Below are 16,703 nucleotides of genomic sequence, written 5' to 3'. Positions count from 1 at the left end.
TTCAAGGTTTGGTCACAATTTGAAATTTCATAATTTCTCTTTGTTTTGTTGCCTGGAGCAGCTATCTGAGCCAGTCATGTTAAATCAAGCAGTAATTCCTCCAGATGTTTCCCACATCTTTAATTGTTCAACTCAAGTTACATATACAGAGTTATACAGAAAATGATGTGTTTAAGTGTTTTTGAATTGATATTTATATGGTTGAGATTTATAGCTGTCCATTTTAAAAAGAGGGCTTTTCCACTATAGCTAGTATTCAGGTTTGTTAGAAATTAAAAGTGTTTAGTTTTCATCACTGAGGATGATTGTGATCCAGAATGTGGGGACCAGTTCCCCAACAAGGATTAGGAGACAGTGGGTGAAAAGGATTCAGTGGGGTGGCCTCCTGGGGCTAATGATCCTCATCTATGGCTCTCATGCACCACTCATCACTCTCACCAAAGTTGACGGTCGAATCCCTTTCGACCCCTCATCATGTGTCGTCATGATTGAGTTAGCTAAACTGCTCATCTCTCTGGCGACCCTTCTTCTAACTGGGGGTGCATCTGCCTTACATGCTCCTCCACCTCTGCTCCTTGTGGCCCCCTATGCCGTCCCTGCCATACTCTACGCCCTCAACAACAACCTGGTAGTTCTTATGCAGGCCTACATGGACCCAAGCTCATACCAGGTCCTCTCTAATCTTAAAATTGCCTCCACTGCTGTGCTGTACTCTGTGTGCCTGGGCAAGAGGCTTCGGCCTGCTCAGTGGTTGGCCCTGGGGTTCCTCATGGCTGCAGGGGTGTGTCACAGCTACAGCACCCTGGATCTGGGGTACCTTGAGAGGGCTGAAGCTGAGGAAGGTCCCAGGCTTCATATCACAGCCTGGGGGCTTTTCCTTGTGCTGGTGTACTGTTGTGTTTCAGGACTGGCAGCAGTTTACACAGAGAGGGTGCTGAAGAGCCAGAAGCTGCCCCTCAGCCTGCAGAATCTCTACCTCTATGTATTTGGTGTAGCTATCAATGGGCTGTCCTCCTTCTCCTCTTTAACAAGCGAAAAGAGCTTCCTGGAGGGATACTCAGGGGTGGTTTGGGTCATTATAGCAGGGCAGGCAGCTAACGGACTCCTAATGTCTGTGGTGCTCAAGCACGGCAGCGGGATCACCAGGCTCTTTGTCATTTCCTGCTCCATGCTGGTTAATGCCCTGTTGTCTTGGGCCACCTTAGGCCTGCAGCTCACTCCTTTTTTCCTCCTACCAGTTTCTATGATTGGGCTGGCAGCTTATCTCTATTACATGTAGAAGTGTGGACACCAAATGAAAAACAAGTCCAACTTAATCTAAACTCTAATCACAGTCTTTCTGAACTCTTCTGTTTCCTAGTTTATGACTTTTTAGTTTTTTTCTTGTGTTTTTTTTTTCTGCCTTCTATCTATCTGCCTTCTGAGTCTAGGACTGAACTGGACTTCAGAATCCAACACATGGCAATTTCCATCATATTTTTGAGTTTAATTTATAATTCTGTTACATTTTTACAAGTAAACTCAGATTTTAATGCAAGATAATTATATCTTCACTTAAACATTTCTGAAGAGTGCTGCTATTGTTTTTTTTTTCTGATTTGTGTCACATTCTCTGCCAAGAAGAATTTAAAAGATAAAGTGTTATACAGTGTGTTAATAATAACCAATAAAATGTCAAAATCAGTGTTATTTCTCATGCTGTACATTAAGAATCATAAACACCTTTTGGTCATATTTCATTGTTGTTGGGTTAACAAATCAGCCTTAGGATCACTTCTTGCAGCTAGAGCATCTTTTAACTCTCCCACAGCTGTGAAAGAAAAAGAAGAACATTTTTTAAAATGCTGGAGAGCGGTGCTATCATCTCTGTGCATTTCTTTAATATTTAATTTAGATTTTCAGTTCAATCTGTAATATAACAGCCAACCCGGTAGAGGTTAAGAAGTGTACACTGACCTTTGAGCAGTTGTTTGTTGTCAGCCTGTAGCTGCTGGTTCTGGGCAGAGAGGTAGACGGCATCCTGCACAGCCTCCAGCAACACACTTCTATATCTGCCCTCTGACATCTTCCTCTGCTCCTCACTTACCTGACGAAATACTCTGAACACCTAGAGAGCGGTAAAACCCAGAAAAACATAGCCTTGTTGCAGGAAGTGTAGCAGCCAAGATGCTTCTTTATTTTTTGCAAACAGTTGATCAAGCAGCTCCAGCTAAAATACTTATTTTTGGTATTCCCAATATGTAGTGTTAATCTACAAGATCCTATTTATTTATTTATTGCATCCATTGCAGTTCTGTTTTTTAAATTGCATGTTTGGGAATGGCTCAGAAACACGTTTTAGCAGTCTAATTGTGGCTTTTAACTGCAGTTCTCAGTGACTTCTAAGAACCAAATGCCCTTCTTTAAGTATTGAATTAGAAAATCTTAAAACTCACCGGAATTGTTTTCTCATAAAATCTAAGTCAGTAAAGTAAATTTCAGCTCTTGTTCTTGGGAGCTGAGACCAAGACGCATGTTAAATCACTCTTTCATTTACTGGTCAAAGAGATTCCCAGAAGTGACAAACTAATTAAATAAAAGAAATTGACATATTATTTGTATCAATATTCTCTCACTGGTCCAGCAAACTCCCACCTGCAGGCTCTCCTCCCTCAGGCAATGTAGCTCCGTTTGGTGTCTCTGGTATTGATCCTGCAGGTCTCTCTCAGCCTGCAGGGCCTCAGTGCGCAAGGCCTCTATCTGCAGCACCAGGACCTGCCTCTCTCTGGTCAGCACCAGCAGCTCTCTCTGGGGCCCTTCTGTCTAACAGAAGAATGGATGGAACCATAAAAAAAAATGCAAGGAAATAACAGAATTAAGTTGCAAATGCAGAGGTTTCCCCAGCCCACCATAAATCCAGCCTTGCATTAATTTAAACTGACTCAGCATCCTTAGCTAAGATAGATCACAAACTGAATAATGTTAAACAAGTGTATCTCATTATCTCACCGGTAGCTGGTCCTGTGCCAAGTCTCTCTCCATCTTCTCCACCTCCTCTTGAATTAATCTCCCATGATCCTCCTTAAGTTGCCTCCTCCGCTCCTTCGCTTTATTGTATTCCAACTGACACTGATCATTAAATTGGCAAAATAAATGTCTTAGTGTAGGTTGCCCACTCCCGCACACAAATCTCATTTATATGTTTAACAGGGTATTCACACAGCCTTGCAGATGTGTTTTCCAGTCAGCTGTATAGGTAAACAATAGTATATTTGAAATGGCAGAATTTATATGGAGTGCATTACTTGTTGACAGAGCTCAGATTTCTCTGTGACAGTGCTGTTCTTCAGTGTCTCCTCTCTGAGAGCCTCCTTCAGCTGCTGGATTCTTGCAACTCTCTCCTGGACTTTCTCCACGTTCCCTTTACCCTCTGTGGATATGAGAAACACACAAAATCACCGATGTCCCTAAGATGAAGACTTTTACATGTCACATCACATTACCTCTGATGTGTTTTTCCATTTCTTGTTTCAGCTGGTCTTGTAAATATTTCATTGCGTCAGTACTCTCTCTGTGATCGCCGCTGTGCCAGTTATCGTTCAGGGTCCGACAGCTCTGCTGAGTCAGTGCAAAACACGGTGCTCGTTTCATTAGACCGGGAGCACACATCATTTGTTATCATTTGCTAAACTTGTGTGGAAAAGTAAATACTTGAATGGAAACCTGTGTTTTGCCTTTTATCTTCTTTGACTCCTCTCTCCTCTTCTCCCATGACTGATTTTTCACAACCTGTCAGAGAGATCACAGTATTTCAGTTATGAACTCCCTACAGGTGTTTGGTGAGATTGTGCTATTACTATGAGGCCCATCTAAAGAGTTACCTGCAGGTTTTGAGTCAGCTCTGCCAGCCTGTAGGTGTTTACTTCACTGTCCCCCTGTGACTTCATGACATTTTGGAGATGCATGATCCCATCTCGGATCTCTTGTTCGGTTGCCCTTGGACACCAGCGACCAACAGTGGCTTTAGTTTCCAAACTTCTCACTTTCTGGGCCAAAGCTAAGGCAGAAGGGGCCTCATCATCTAGAAGACCTGATGGGTAAAGAGTAGTTTTACACCACTTCAACACCCACGTCAAGTTAGTGTTACTGGGTGCAGAGGACTACTTACCCTGAGGGGTAATACAGTAGATGAGGACAGTCCTACTGTTTCCTGTCAAGGCCTCTTGCAGGAGGAAGGGAAGGAGCTTGTCAGTTGTTGTATCTCCACATGGGATTTGGTCCACAACCGTCACCAGTGGGTTGACTCTGGAGAATATTCAGCTGTTACCACTGAGTCCAACACATTTTTTAAAAACCTCTGCAACCAGCAATCTTAAAGGGTTATTCCAACTTTATTAGAGTTGCTTTAGAGTTACCTTAAACAATAAGTTATGAGGCTGAAAAATCAAGGGTGTTCTGCGTGTGATGAGAATGCCAAGGCAGATTGCATTGAGACGCTGTGTTCCAGTTCTGTACTACATACTAGTTGTAAATGGTGAATACTACACACTACACTAGTCTTTGTAGTGTACAATTTTTTGCAGGTTGCACACAAGAAATCCACATCCTTTACCTTTTTCTAACAAATAGGAAATGACACAATGTGTGGCAAACAGCCACTACCAATGAAACATCACAGACAGCAAAATGTTTTTTTTTTTCCTAAAGGTGTAAGTTATTTTCTGTTTTTTAAGGTGTTACTGAAGGTGTTTCAGCACCATTCACAATTAGTTTGAATATTTTCTGCCTGTGAGTAGTTCCTTTTCCTCTGTGTAATTTGTGTTGTGTGGGAAAGAAGTGTGCATCAAAAACAGTCAAAAATCAAGGCTTTCTGTATGCATATTAGCTGTTTTGAGTATGCTTTATTTTGGCACTTTTCCAGGGTGAATACACTGCATGTTCAAAAACTGCCCAGAATTAGTATGCAGTATGGATTTAGAACACAGGATGTGTTGTAAATTAATTATTGTAAATTAATTGTAAATTAAGTAATGAGTTACTTTAACAATAGCTCTGTTCTGCTTAAGTGTCCCAGTAAGTCATCACAGTCTGACAGTGAGCCAGAATGCACTGTAACAGGACCCTGAAACTGAAGCAGCTAAATGGAATTCAGCCATCATTCAGCTACTACAATCCATCAAGCAGTTCAGCTGTAAACATTAAAAGCTATTAAATAGATTTTGGTTTGGGGTTGTTTTAACAACATACAACATTAAAATATTACCAGTGCACAGGACAGGGCTAAAAAAATGGATTTGGTACCAATCCAGATATTAGGTATTGCAACAGTCAGCTCACTATATCTGAGTATGCGACTGACCCTCTGAGGTCAGTCCTGCTGGCTCCTCCTGCCAGGCTGAACAGCTGCAGTCTGCTGCGGCAGACCTCCGACTCCACCTCCTCTGGATGAAGTTTCCACTCAACAGCCACTGAGAACAGGGAACTACATCTGAGGGAAACAAACACCATGAACGTGAACATTCGTTCATACATTTCAAGACAGGGCAACATGAACGTGTGTACAACAACCTGATCAGAAAGCACCGAGGTAAATCTGCTAAGTGACAATCCTGTCACTAATGCAACAGTAAGACACTTAGCTCTGTCCTGATCAAACATTGTAATTAATCCAGTTCAGAGTAATTAAGTTAAAGGATTACATGCTCTGAGTTTATTTGAACTACCTGTTGGAAATGGAGCCTGCTTTGGCTTTCAGTTTCTCCCTGCATGTTTCATACAGAGCATAGGCTTCTTCTTCAGAACCCACACACACCTCACATAACCCTCCTACAAGACTGGGAAAAAAAAAATATTTGGATTACATATTATACACTTAAATGTACATGTGGGGTATAACTATTGCATATATAATCCATTTCAATATATATTTGTTAGTTATTGTATCCATCTTGAAACATTGGTGGTCATAATTTGTACTCACCTTCCAAGGACTGGGTGTTGTACAAGTTTTAAAGTCTGCCTGTTGGGGCTCAGGAGATCCACAGCACTGCCATCTGGATAAAACTGACATTGGAAAACATCACAAGTTATCCTCTTCCACTCTGTGTCTAATATGATTTATGGTTACGCTGTTCTACACAAGGACAAACCTGAAGGAATGACACAGAGATGAACAACTCCTCTTTCTCGTGTGACAACATGCGACTAAACAGATTTGCCAGGAGCTAAGACAAGAGTCGAGAGTAAGATTAATCGTGGGAAAACATCAAATCTGCCAGTACTGAGTGTAATTTGGTTTCGGGCCGCACCTGTTTGATGATACTGTGGTCAATCAGAGTACAAATCTTCTCTGTGGAGGCCCCACATGTCAGCAAAGCTCCATTATAACCACTGGATATGGACTCAGTGAGAGGCTGCAGCAGCTCAGGGTGGAAACTCTGCAGATTTAGATTCAGACCTTGAGTTTACAGACATAGCAATATTTGGTAGAGATAAAATGTAAAGAGATTTTGTAGAGTAGCTTAAATAGAACACACTGGTATGACTCAGAGGTCAGAAGCTCTTTCGTACCTGTATGTTGTCAACATTCACAACTTGGTCAAAGGAGAAGGATTTTGCTTCCTGGTTGAAAAACAAATTCCTGCAGTGAGGACTTGCAGAGAGCAAATGATTTAACACTGCATAGTGACTGAGTAAATGTTCTACCTTAGTCTTTCCTGATGTATAGTTCACACCGTGCCCGTCTTCACTAATGACTACACAGTCTTTACCCTCTGAGAGCACAGAACAGACATTTAAAAGCAAATCCTCAACAACAGAACAGCAGATTTTATACAGATTTTACATTTTTGTCCTTGCTTTACCTGGGACTGTAGTAAGTACAACTCCCACTCTCACAGCTTCAGCTCCCTCACACACCTGCATAAAAAGATAAAGTCAGAGTGATAGCGAGAGACTCAAAACATAAGACACTCTTCACCCCCTTAAATTCTACAGTATATTCTGCCATTATATATTATAAAGGTGGTGAAAAATAAAATACTTACAGGTGCACTAATGCTCACAGTGGCCATCCTGAGCTTGTGTCTACCACAGTCACTGGGTCACCTGGATTTCATTACACATGGAGTGAAATATTAATGAGCCAGAATCCACTTTCACTGGTCTAAGTGATCCAGGTACGGTTACCAAGATGGACGGAAAGATCATAAAAAGGGCTCAGAAAACAGCCCGCTTAGGGGCTAGTCATGACAGTAACCCCACCCCCCTCCTTAAGGGCCGGCTTCCCGACGGCCCACAGTGAGACATGAAACACTATGCAGGGTGGATGGAGGGGTCTATAGGAGGGAGTCAGGGCCAGCAATCAGAGAGCTGGTGAGAGAGGCAGGAGACCTCAGGTGGACGGCCTGGAAGTTGAGCCAGGGCAGATGAGGTGACCTCAGGCAGACTACCCAGAGGCCAGACAGACTGGTGAAGACACTGGGGAGGCCGACCAGGAGGCTGGACAGACAGGCAAAGGCGCTTGGGAGACTGACCGGACAGGTGAAGCAGCTGGACGGCGGCGGCAAAGGCGAGCCATCACTGGAGGTGAAGCTTGAGGGCGACGGGGGTGAAGACGAGTCCCCTCCGGAGATAAGGAGGCAGCTGGCTGGGGGGCAGGTGTCGGCCGGACCGCTGACCGCAGACGCGGAGCAGGTGTCGACCGGGCCGCCGACTGGAGGCGAGGCGCTGGTGTCGGCCGGACCGCCGCAGGTGTCAGCCGGGCCGCCGACTGGAGACGAGGGGCAGGGGTCGGCCGGACCGCTGACGGGAGAGGAGCAACTGATGTCGGCCGGACCGCCGATTGGAGACGTGGCCGGGATCCCCGATGCAGAGGCAGGGGAGACTGGCCGGAGGCTAGTTGGCCGGAGGCTAGCTGATTGGGAGGCTGGCCGGGGAATTATATTACTCCCGAAGTGCTTGACCAGTTTGTTTTTAAAACCTTGGGTTTCGACCAGAGCCGGACCAGACAGGGACAGTCCCGACAGTACGGCGACCTCTGGAAACACATTCACAATCCATGGTTTTTCCATCACTAGGTCGCGGAGCATTTCCCGACCAAAACTCCTCTCCCAGTAGCTTGTTCCCGGCTGCATACGCTCACGCAGCCTTCTAAGACAGACGAAATCCAAAGTAATAATTATTATTCTAACAAAACGGCTAACTAAAACGTAAACACGAAATCAGAAAGACTAAACAAGGAACAAAACCTAACAAGAAACAAAGCAACAAATTAATACAAAAACCTGACCTGGGATGTAAAGACGAAAGGCAAGACAAGGCGAAAAAACACGAGCCAAGGGCAAGAGACCAAAACATGAGGCAAAGGCACGGGACTCGGCCTGAAACTCAGCATGAGACAAGACACGAGACAAAAAACGAACTGACCAAAAACACAGGGAAACCCCGAGGCTTTAAAACACAGGACAATGGGAAACAGGTGATCCCAATTAGGGTGGGGCAGATAATCACACAGGCGGGAAACCAAACACAGAGAGGAAGTACAAGACATGATACACAAGGAATATACTTTCAAAATAAAACTAAACTGAAACTGAAAATGTCCAAAAGTCCACAACAGAGTTCATAACATAAAAAGGGCTCAGAAAACAGTCCCCTTAGGGACTAGTCATGACACAATTCAACCATTAGCTACACCTCGTTAACTCTTTATAAAGGATGCCTCGTTAGAAAGTGGTAGAAAGGCGAGCATTAACAAAAATAAATCAGGAATGACAGTAAGCCAATGAACAGCATCATACAGGGAGGAGAGCCGTGGTGTTGTGTTCCACAGTCAGGCTTCACACACATTCCTGCAGACAGATTCATCATCCGAGTCCCCTGCTGGGCCAGTGGTGTGTCACACACAAACTCCTCAGGCCAGTCCTCCACAGACGTAGTGTCTGTGTTGTTAAGGAAGATGATAGTCTCTTTTAGGGCACAGTCACATTGACAGGGGTTCCTCCCTGCACAGAGTATATCAAGCTGCTCCAGTCTCATTTATCAAAATGGTAACTGGTTGCTGTCTACCCTCACTTCCTGGAGTTGAGACAGGTTATCCAGAGAGGGGAAGCATATGAGGTGGTTATTAGACAGATGGAACCACTTCAGGGTCTGTCGTGTATTATTGAAGACCCCCAGAGAATTATAACTTCTGTTCACTTCAGAGATGCAGAGAGCAAAGAGTTAGCCTCAGTGATCCCTGAGTGAGATAGACGGAGCATCCTGACTGGTTTCATCTCCTGGAGGCAGTGAGGAGAGTTGCAGATGGAGAAACTGTTCTGGCTGTTGTCAAGTTCAGTGAGACAAGGGGTGAGAAGCAGGGGCGTGCAGAGAGGCTGGAGGGAGGTGAGGATGCTTTTGCAGTTAATCTCAACCAGAGCAAACAAGCCCAAGAGAAGCCAGCTAAGAGTCGGGGGAGCGAGGGGTCCACTGTTATGTCTGCCAGTGGAGGGGATTTAATTTTAGATACTGGACAACTTCAAGAGATGATTAACTGAAAAACAAAAAAATAGATCCAAGGTTATATCCATGCAGATACATCCAGTTTGCAAGTTCTCACCTCTAGCTCCACAGCCTGGAAACAAATTAGACTTGCGGATAATCATAATGCTGCACACACACAAGTTAAAACACAAAGAGAAGTGGCTGCTCATAAAGTGACTGTGAGTCCCAAAAGCAGGACCAGAACTAAGCTCAGAGGACAGTCAGCAACACATAAAATTTTTTGAATTGTCTACATGTAGGAATTTAAGCAGAATAGTATTGGTCATTTCTGATTTGAGAATAAAACAAAGACAATATTAATATTAATATTAATATTTTTTCAAAATTTCTATATTATGCTGTAGTCTATATAACAGTCCATTTAAAAATGGCCATCACTGGAAGCAGATATCTGTGAGTGGCTTCAGAGTCTATTCTTAACTGACTTTCAATTTTGTGCTTCTGGTTCTGGCACTTCCTTTTCCTCACACCAAAGAAGACGAAGATCTGTGTTCTAGGACATACTGTTCAGTACTTTCTCCGTGCACGGCAAAATATTCCCCCAAAATAATCTTACCAGTCTGATCTTTGTATGTCATCGCCCTCGGGGAGAGCAAGAGAAATAAACACTTCTCCACCAATCAAAATTAAGCTGGCAGATACGCATCCCTCAAGAACATGAGCCACCAACATGATGCTCCCACCAGCAGCTCTGAGGACCGCAAAAACGCCACTGAGGGGGTCAGCTGGGACAGAAACCAACATGGTTTTCTGCTTTGCCTCTCAGATCCTGTTAATTTAATTTGATGATTATTTGATGACAAGCATGGCCTCATTTTAAACTGGACTGGGTGCCAGCTTGTTAGCTTCACATCTTTTGTGTCTGTCTCTCCTTGAGGATGATCTTAAAACGTGCACGGTGAAAGGGGCAGGGATAGGTGGGTGTAAAATCATCAGCATGTGTGTCTTGAGTGTGCTTGAATGAAAAGTGAAACCGAAAACCAGAAACAGATGCCAGAAAATCCAGGACTGAGTGAGCAGTGTCAATGCATCTAACCAGCTTAAATTTTATTCAGGCCTTGTTTAGCCTATAGCTTGAACAGTCATGATTTGAGTATCATATATGTATAACAATGCAAACAGGGTTGTTAGGAAAACTTTATTTAGCCTTCTTAACACAAGGACCTTCATGGAAAAGTCACTTTCTCATACGCGCACATACAGGGTCAGTTTCCTCAAATTACACACACTCAAAAAAAAAAGAAAAAAGAAAAAAGAAACTCATTCAACTCTCATGGTGTCTAGCCATGCTGAGAGTTTTGGTTTCATTTAGCTAGGTTTTTGTTTGTGGAGCTCACAGCTTTGAAAAAGAAACATTAACAAAAAAATTAAACAGCAATGACTCTTTCAAGGAACAGTGTCGTCCATTGCTCTGAATGATCCACAGAACACACTGTGGACAGTTTTTATTGGAACTACTTTTATTCATAATAGTGCCAATGAAAACTGTTCCATGTGAGGTCTGTGGATTATCAGAACAACAGGGGACATTGTTTCTGAAGAGTCTTGGCTGTTTACAGTTTTTAAATGCACTTTTGCAGAACTGCATGCACCACAAACAAACTTCCGTTCACCTACATTGTGCTAGGGGTAGAAGCAGATATGTGAGAGATGACTTCTTAAAACCTGAGCCAGTAAAACCAGAACTCCTTCCATGTCTAGATGCTATTAGAGGTGATGGAGAAAATGTTTTTTTTTTTTTTTTTTTTTTTGTAATTTGAGTGAACTGACCCTTAAACACTTTAATACAATACAGAGTATAGGAATATCTTGTTGAAAATGTTGATGAAAACACCCCAAAATAAGCCTGTTTCAATAGACAAAAATTAAAAGCAGCACACTGTAACAGGCCTCTGTTGATTAGATTTCAAGCAGCCAGCAAACTATTTAAAATCAAAAGGTTGCAAGGAAGAAAAAATGATCAGGCACAGAAACCACTACTGTTTGAACTGTATGTGTCCAGCTTAAAATAACCGATTTCTCATTTCTGCTAAGATTGCTTGATGAAAAGAAACACCGTGCTTCAGATTTTGTTGCGTTCACTTCACTGATCTGGGGAAAAGAAAAACACAACAAATGATGATGTGTTGCAACCAACAAACGCCTGAGAATAAACATCCAATTTTTATCTTGTCAAATTATCAAAGATCTAGTGTGTATGCATTAAATTTTGAGGCTCTCACCATCAAGGCTGATGGCCTTCTGCATGAGCCTGGGTGCGGCCATCATCCGACGAGGAGCTAAACAGGAAAAAAAAAAAGAGCAATCAGGTTAGTTTCATCATTTGGGACAGGCCTCGCATGAAAAGCAACAGATGCAGCGTTGAATCAAAAGACCTTTAATCTGTGTCCCTTACCTCCCTGACAGTCGGGGCGGCCGCGCATGCTGGTTCCCTCGATGACTTTGCCGGTCTCGTCTACACACCAGCAGAAGCCGGTGGGGTACCAGCACTGCATGGGCAGGTAGCGGCCCTGCTCGTCACACTGGGGCTTGTAGGAACCGATCTTGCCAGCTCCAGGTGCTGCCTCCATCTGGCATTTGGTCTGGATCACAGAGGCTGAGGGAAAATAAGAGAAGAGAACACTGGGACGTTAATGACCTGTTAGGAGTTAATTACTCCTGACTGTGGCACATAAGTAACAATACATAGTTGGCAGTGGAGATAACTGCAGAGAAAGACAGTTAACGCAATAGTTTGATTGTTTCCGGCCTTTGTGCTAAGCTAAGCGAACCAGCCGCTGGCTATAACCTTATATTTAATGTCAAATACATTGGGGTCCAAAATTTGGAGACCACATTGAAATTTTCATTTACATAATCCTGGAAATAATCAGAAAATTAGAGGATACAGAAATATTTAGTAACACAAAAAGTTCTGTCATATATCATAGAGAAGAAATACTTAAGATTCTGCACTATTTCTAGGCCAGCAATCAAATTTAAGCTTCTCTGGGGCACTGACCAACTTGGCTGATTCATACAAGAGGTCAGATTTCCCTGAGTTGTATCACCTCCCTTGAAGCATGCATCCAGGTGGGGATTTGATTTATTCATCAGAGGTTCACTCAAGTAACTCAGCTTGCAGCCACCTGTTTACAAATAAGTCTGTGCCTCAGGTTTCCAGCAGATTACTGGCTTACTGGCGTTGCAACATGATAGTAGGACATATAGCATCAGAATTGAAAGTGTCAGAATTCTAAGCAAAGAGAGGCTTTCTCAGCGTCAAATCATGACTGGACAAAAGGTTTCTTACGAGTCAGTGCTTTGCAGAAACTGGATCTGTTGTATGCAAAGCACGACCAGGCAGATCAAAAGAGACCACACCATCAGAAGATCAATACATCAAGCTCAGTTCCCAGAGATACAGAAAGCAACTTTATCACAGATAGAGAATTTGCTAAATAAAGAAAGCAAAACTCCACTGAGCAAAAGTACTGTCAAAAGAAGACAGTCTTGTCTCTGCCTCAGAGGACGAGTAGCAGTTTTTAAAATACTCGGAGGGGAAACAAGGCCAAACTCTTGGCGTGGGCTAAGATATAACTGCATTTCACAGTGGATGCCTGGAAAAAGTCCTGTTTACTGATGAATCCAAGTTTGAGATTTATGGCAGTAACAGAAGAGTGTATGTAAGGAAACAAACAGGAAAGAGAATGATGCCACAGTACATCAAACCAAATCAAACTACATTTTCAAAGATTCAACTTCTCACTTAAATTGTTTAGCTGACATTATTATCTGTAATGAAAAGATTAGTATGACATTCGAAACAAATGGACTTGTGGTCTCAGACTTTTGGACCCCACTGTATGTGACAGTAGTTGGCTATTGATCTTCTCATGTTACTCTTTTGCCAGAATAAAAACATTTGGCAAAATGTCAAACTATTCCTATAAGGCTTTGTTTCAAGTTTCACCATGAGCAGTGTAGGAAAGGACACTTGGTAAGACAGTAGCAGAAATAAATAATGGAAATGATCTTTAAAAATAACTGGCATCCATCTTGTAAACTCCCAACTCAATACTTTTACTTTACATTTTTACTGTCACAGTATATGTTACACCCATGGGCCTTAAACCACCCCCCCAGCTGCTGGCTTCTGGAAATGTAACATCTTCTGTCACAGCCAAAGTCTGGATTAAAAGATCTGCTTAATACTAAAATGTAAAGGAAAGAAAGTTGCAGTAACCTGGTGCAGATGTGGGGGTTACAGGCTTCTGCTGGGCCATCTGGAAGATCAGCCAGTAACGCAACCAGGTCTCGAAGCTCTGCAGAGCGCAAAATGACAAGATGATTTAATTTATATTAAATTTATCATTTCTATATTTGTTTTATTGCTTTTCATTTGAGTGAGTGTGAGGCCTCACATTCCAGTCGCTCTCATTCATCTGCTGCTTCAGGCCCAGCAGGTTGGCCTGGAAGGTCTCGTTGAACTGTGGCAGCTGGGAGTCCTGTTTGAGCCAAAATCACAGCGCATCAAAACACAATATCAGCTACGTGAGGACACACTGTATGCTGAGTGCAACATACCTGCAAGAGATCCTTCAGCTGTTTCTCCACGCTGACAACAGCAATGTCCTGCAGTTTCTGATGGGAGGGAACAGAGGAATCAATTAACTCAGAATTTATTTACTTTCATTCGTTTTGTTTATGGTACAATTTTCCTGTTCATGCATTCATTTTATGTATATTTATATATTCTAAACATGTTTGTGGCCATCTAGATACAGTTAAATGAAAAATCTTCCAGTAGCCAGGTGAAAACTCACTGTCAGAGGTGTCTTGCTTGACGTAGAAGCATCATCTGCATCGAAATCCCTCAGCAGAGGCAGGCTGCTCATGGGCATGTGCATCCTCATTGGAGCCACAGCTAAGAAAAAAACAAAAAAATTAGTCAATTAGTTGATTTAGAAAACAAAAACAAACAAAAAGATGACACATGGAGAATCTGTATTTTTACTGAAAGTTAATGAAAATGACTGAAAATTGATGGATATAATATTTGAAAAGAACTCCTCCACTAATTCCTGATTTAAAATTAAATCTAAAACTGAATATAAAGCAGACAACAATTATTAAATCTAATGTTTTTCACGACAGCAACACCGGATGTGTTGAATGCTAAATATTAGACAGTATAACAGGAACTCCAGATGACAGAGTTTGAAATCTTAAAAGATCAGCATAAAGACAGCACATAGCTGACGTCTCCACCCCTCTGAATCACCAGCGAGACTTTCATTTCTCTGTCCGGCTTTCAGATCAAGTTCCTTAAAGCAAACTCTCCCTTCCTTCTCCACCTCCTCATTCTCACATCCTCCTCCTCCTCTGGTCTGATGAAGACCACTGCTGATAATGACGTGTCTCTATTGGCCTACTGCTATGTCTGATCATTAGGACTTGAATGTCCTCTTTTACCCTTGGATGAGCGGGTCAGCTGTTTGCCCAATTTCTCTGAGTTCTTCTGAAGAGAGTGGATCTGCTGCTTCTGGTTGAACACCATGTAAGCAGTGAAGACCTGGCTGGCCAGCAGCAGGCATGCCAGGGTAGTCAGGCCTGCCACCTTCAAAGCACGGCTGTTGGAGCCCCTGAGAGAGAGAAAACAGAAAGAAATGTCACTTGAGAAACTAAAAACAAAAGGGGGATTTTAGCTCTTATAAAAAGAAAATTCATGGCATTAAAGTGACTCGGAGGGATTTCCAAAAGTGCATAGAAACAAAGAAAAGTAAATCCACACAACATTTCTTTAAACTTGTTTTAGTGTTACCAAGAATAATAACAGGCCTGAAACATAAATGCAGTATTTTTTTTCTGCTGCTCATAATCAGCCAATGGAATGTAAGTTGTCACTAGTTACTAGGCAGATGTCTTGTCCTGGCGTTATAGGGAAGTACAGGTCTAGCTAAGATTTAGATGAAGAAGTGTTAACAGGTGTAAATTGACAATTGTCTCACAAAAAGGTGCAAGGCCACAACGGCTGATATTCACTTATTTTATAAATGGTTCTGCTTCAATGAAAAATGAAACTTCCACCCAGAAATACATCTATGTGCAAGTTACTAGTTATTATTTATCCTGAAAATGTTAGTGAGCTGGTCCTATTTTATCTCAACATAATTAAAATCATCATAGATTAATATGTATATAATGTATGTTACATCAAGATGTTACATATTCATTTTTGTGAGGGGAAACAGTAAGTTTTATTGATCCATCACAACTAACTCTACATAAATAAATCTGTAAGAGACACTTAAGGTGTAATGCTTAAATGTCAGTACTTCTAACTTAAAAATAATCAACACTAACATAAAACTAGTCACATTTTGTCTCAGTGGTTAATTATGAGCCAATAAGAGGACAGTGGCATCATTAGTTACTAGGCAAACACCCTCACCTACTGCAAACGGACAGTCCTATTGAAGAAGCTGTTAGTGAGTACTTAAGGTAAAAATTTTTGTAACATTGCAACAGAATAGCATAACTACATCGTCTTATTATTTCAAGAACGCGTTTGCTGAAGTGAAACCAAAAATGAGAAACATATGGCATGCTATTTAGGATTCAAGTAACATACAGTATTAGTACAAAGTACAAATACAAATCTGCTGAAAAATGTTATTTGTCATCTCTGTAAGTTACTAACTTGAGGTGCAAAAATTCAAACTTAAAATTTTAATTGTGATTGGTTTCATTTTAAACCAGGTTTATAAAGAAAAAGATTCACTTTGTTTGCAAAGATTACACTTTGGAGCTGCGACAGAGTAATAATATAACTGTTGTTATGAGGATAAAGTATATTTATGATAGGTTCCTCTCACCCTCTGGGTGCTGCACGGGTAACAAGGGCCTCCTCACTGCCTGCCAGACTCCCACTGGCCAGGGGAGCATCCTCAGGAACTTGAGCCATCTTTATCTCCCTTCTTCTTCAAAGAAGCACACTGGAGCAAGTCCGGCAGGTCAAATGGATAAATTGCCTTGAAAATGAGGAAGGAGCACCAGACAGGTTCCTCAGATAGGTGAAGGGATGTGGAAAGCCCCTGTCTTTAAAGTGCTGTGGGACGTCTCAGTGGATCTGTGAAGAGAAGGCGTTTTCTGATTGGTCAGATTAAAACACCATCACTTGTTGACAGAGGCAGACA

At 42.2% G+C, this 16,703-nt stretch overlaps 3 protein-coding genes across 5 annotated transcripts; 1 reads left to right on the top strand and 2 right to left on the bottom strand.

Annotated features, from left to right (window-relative positions):
• The first annotated feature begins 301 nt into the window (after nt 1–301).
• Nucleotides 302–1,322, top strand: slc35a4 (solute carrier family 35 member A4). Its single transcript, XM_041048916.1, has one exon. The coding sequence runs from the start codon at nt 302–304 to the stop codon at nt 1,277–1,279; it is 978 nt and encodes a 325-aa protein (XP_040904850.1). The 3' UTR covers nt 1,280–1,322.
• A 121-nt stretch (nt 1,323–1,443) lies between these two features.
• On the bottom strand, nt 1,444–7,231 carry LOC121188959 (osmotic avoidance abnormal protein 3). Of its 3 annotated transcripts, none has more exons than XM_041048913.1 (18): nt 7,026–7,231; nt 6,843–6,897; nt 6,685–6,752; nt 6,550–6,600; nt 6,288–6,416; nt 6,129–6,203; nt 5,960–6,042; nt 5,703–5,813; nt 5,339–5,467; nt 4,148–4,284; nt 3,861–4,069; nt 3,703–3,768; nt 3,483–3,597; nt 3,285–3,409; nt 2,989–3,108; nt 2,635–2,802; nt 1,957–2,107; nt 1,444–1,810 (listed from the first exon to the last, which is right to left on the bottom strand). In XM_041048913.1, exons 1-18 carry the CDS (start codon nt 7,050–7,052, stop codon nt 1,737–1,739), a joined length of 1,893 nt encoding a protein of 630 aa, XP_040904847.1. In that variant the 5' UTR covers nt 7,053–7,231; the 3' UTR covers nt 1,444–1,736. The 3 variants fall into 3 exon arrangements, with proteins under 3 accessions (XP_040904847.1, XP_040904848.1, XP_040904849.1); XM_041048914.1 differs by having other exon boundaries at nt 3,483–3,594; XM_041048915.1 differs by lacking the exons at nt 1,444–1,810; nt 1,957–2,107 and having other exon boundaries at nt 2,639–2,798.
• Nucleotides 7,232–10,547: 3,316 nt separating this feature from the next.
• cd74a (CD74 molecule, major histocompatibility complex, class II invariant chain a) lies at nt 10,548–16,590 on the bottom strand. The gene is made up of 9 exons (XM_041047810.1): nt 16,383–16,590; nt 14,980–15,149; nt 14,331–14,431; nt 14,092–14,148; nt 13,929–14,012; nt 13,751–13,829; nt 11,921–12,121; nt 11,748–11,804; nt 10,548–11,616 (listed from the first exon to the last, which is right to left on the bottom strand). The coding sequence occupies exons 1-9, from the start codon at nt 16,469–16,471 to the stop codon at nt 11,609–11,611; spliced, it is 846 nt and encodes a 281-aa protein (XP_040903744.1). The 5' UTR covers nt 16,472–16,590; the 3' UTR covers nt 10,548–11,608.
• Nucleotides 16,591–16,703: the final 113 nt, after the last annotated feature.

This window comes from Toxotes jaculatrix, chromosome 10 (genome assembly GCF_017976425.1).
Source record: "Toxotes jaculatrix isolate fToxJac2 chromosome 10, fToxJac2.pri, whole genome shotgun sequence".
Taxonomy (NCBI): Eukaryota; Metazoa; Chordata; class Actinopteri; family Toxotidae; genus Toxotes; species Toxotes jaculatrix.
This window is presented reverse-complemented; position numbering and strand designations above follow the sequence as displayed.

Excerpts from the sequence above, each read along its gene's own strand:
- cd74a (XM_041047810.1), bottom strand. The coding sequence starts at position 16,471 with ATGGCTCAAGTTCCTGAGGATGCTCCCCTGGCCAGTGGGAGTCTGGCA. Across the intron at positions 15,150-16,382 it reads ACCCGTGCAGCACCCAGAGG|GGGCTCCAACAGCCGTGCTT; the intron begins GTGAGAGGAACC and ends TCTCTCTCTCAG. Across the intron at positions 14,432-14,979 it reads GCTGACCCGCTCATCCAAGG|CTGTGGCTCCAATGAGGATG; the intron begins GTAAAAGAGGAC and ends TTTTTTTCTTAG.
- LOC121188959 (XM_041048913.1), bottom strand. The coding sequence starts at position 7,052 with ATGGCCACTGTGAGCATTAGTGCACCT. Across the intron at positions 6,898-7,025 it reads CTGTGAGCATTAGTGCACCT|GTGTGTGAGGGAGCTGAAGC; the intron begins GTAAGTATTTTA and ends CTTTTTATGCAG. Across the intron at positions 3,109-3,284 it reads AATCTGAGCTCTGTCAACAA|TGTCAGTTGGAATACAATAA; the intron begins GTAATGCACTCC and ends TTTAATGATCAG.
- slc35a4 (XM_041048916.1), top strand. The coding sequence starts at position 302 with ATGATTGTGATCCAGAATGTGGGGACCAGTTCCCCAACAAGGATTAGG.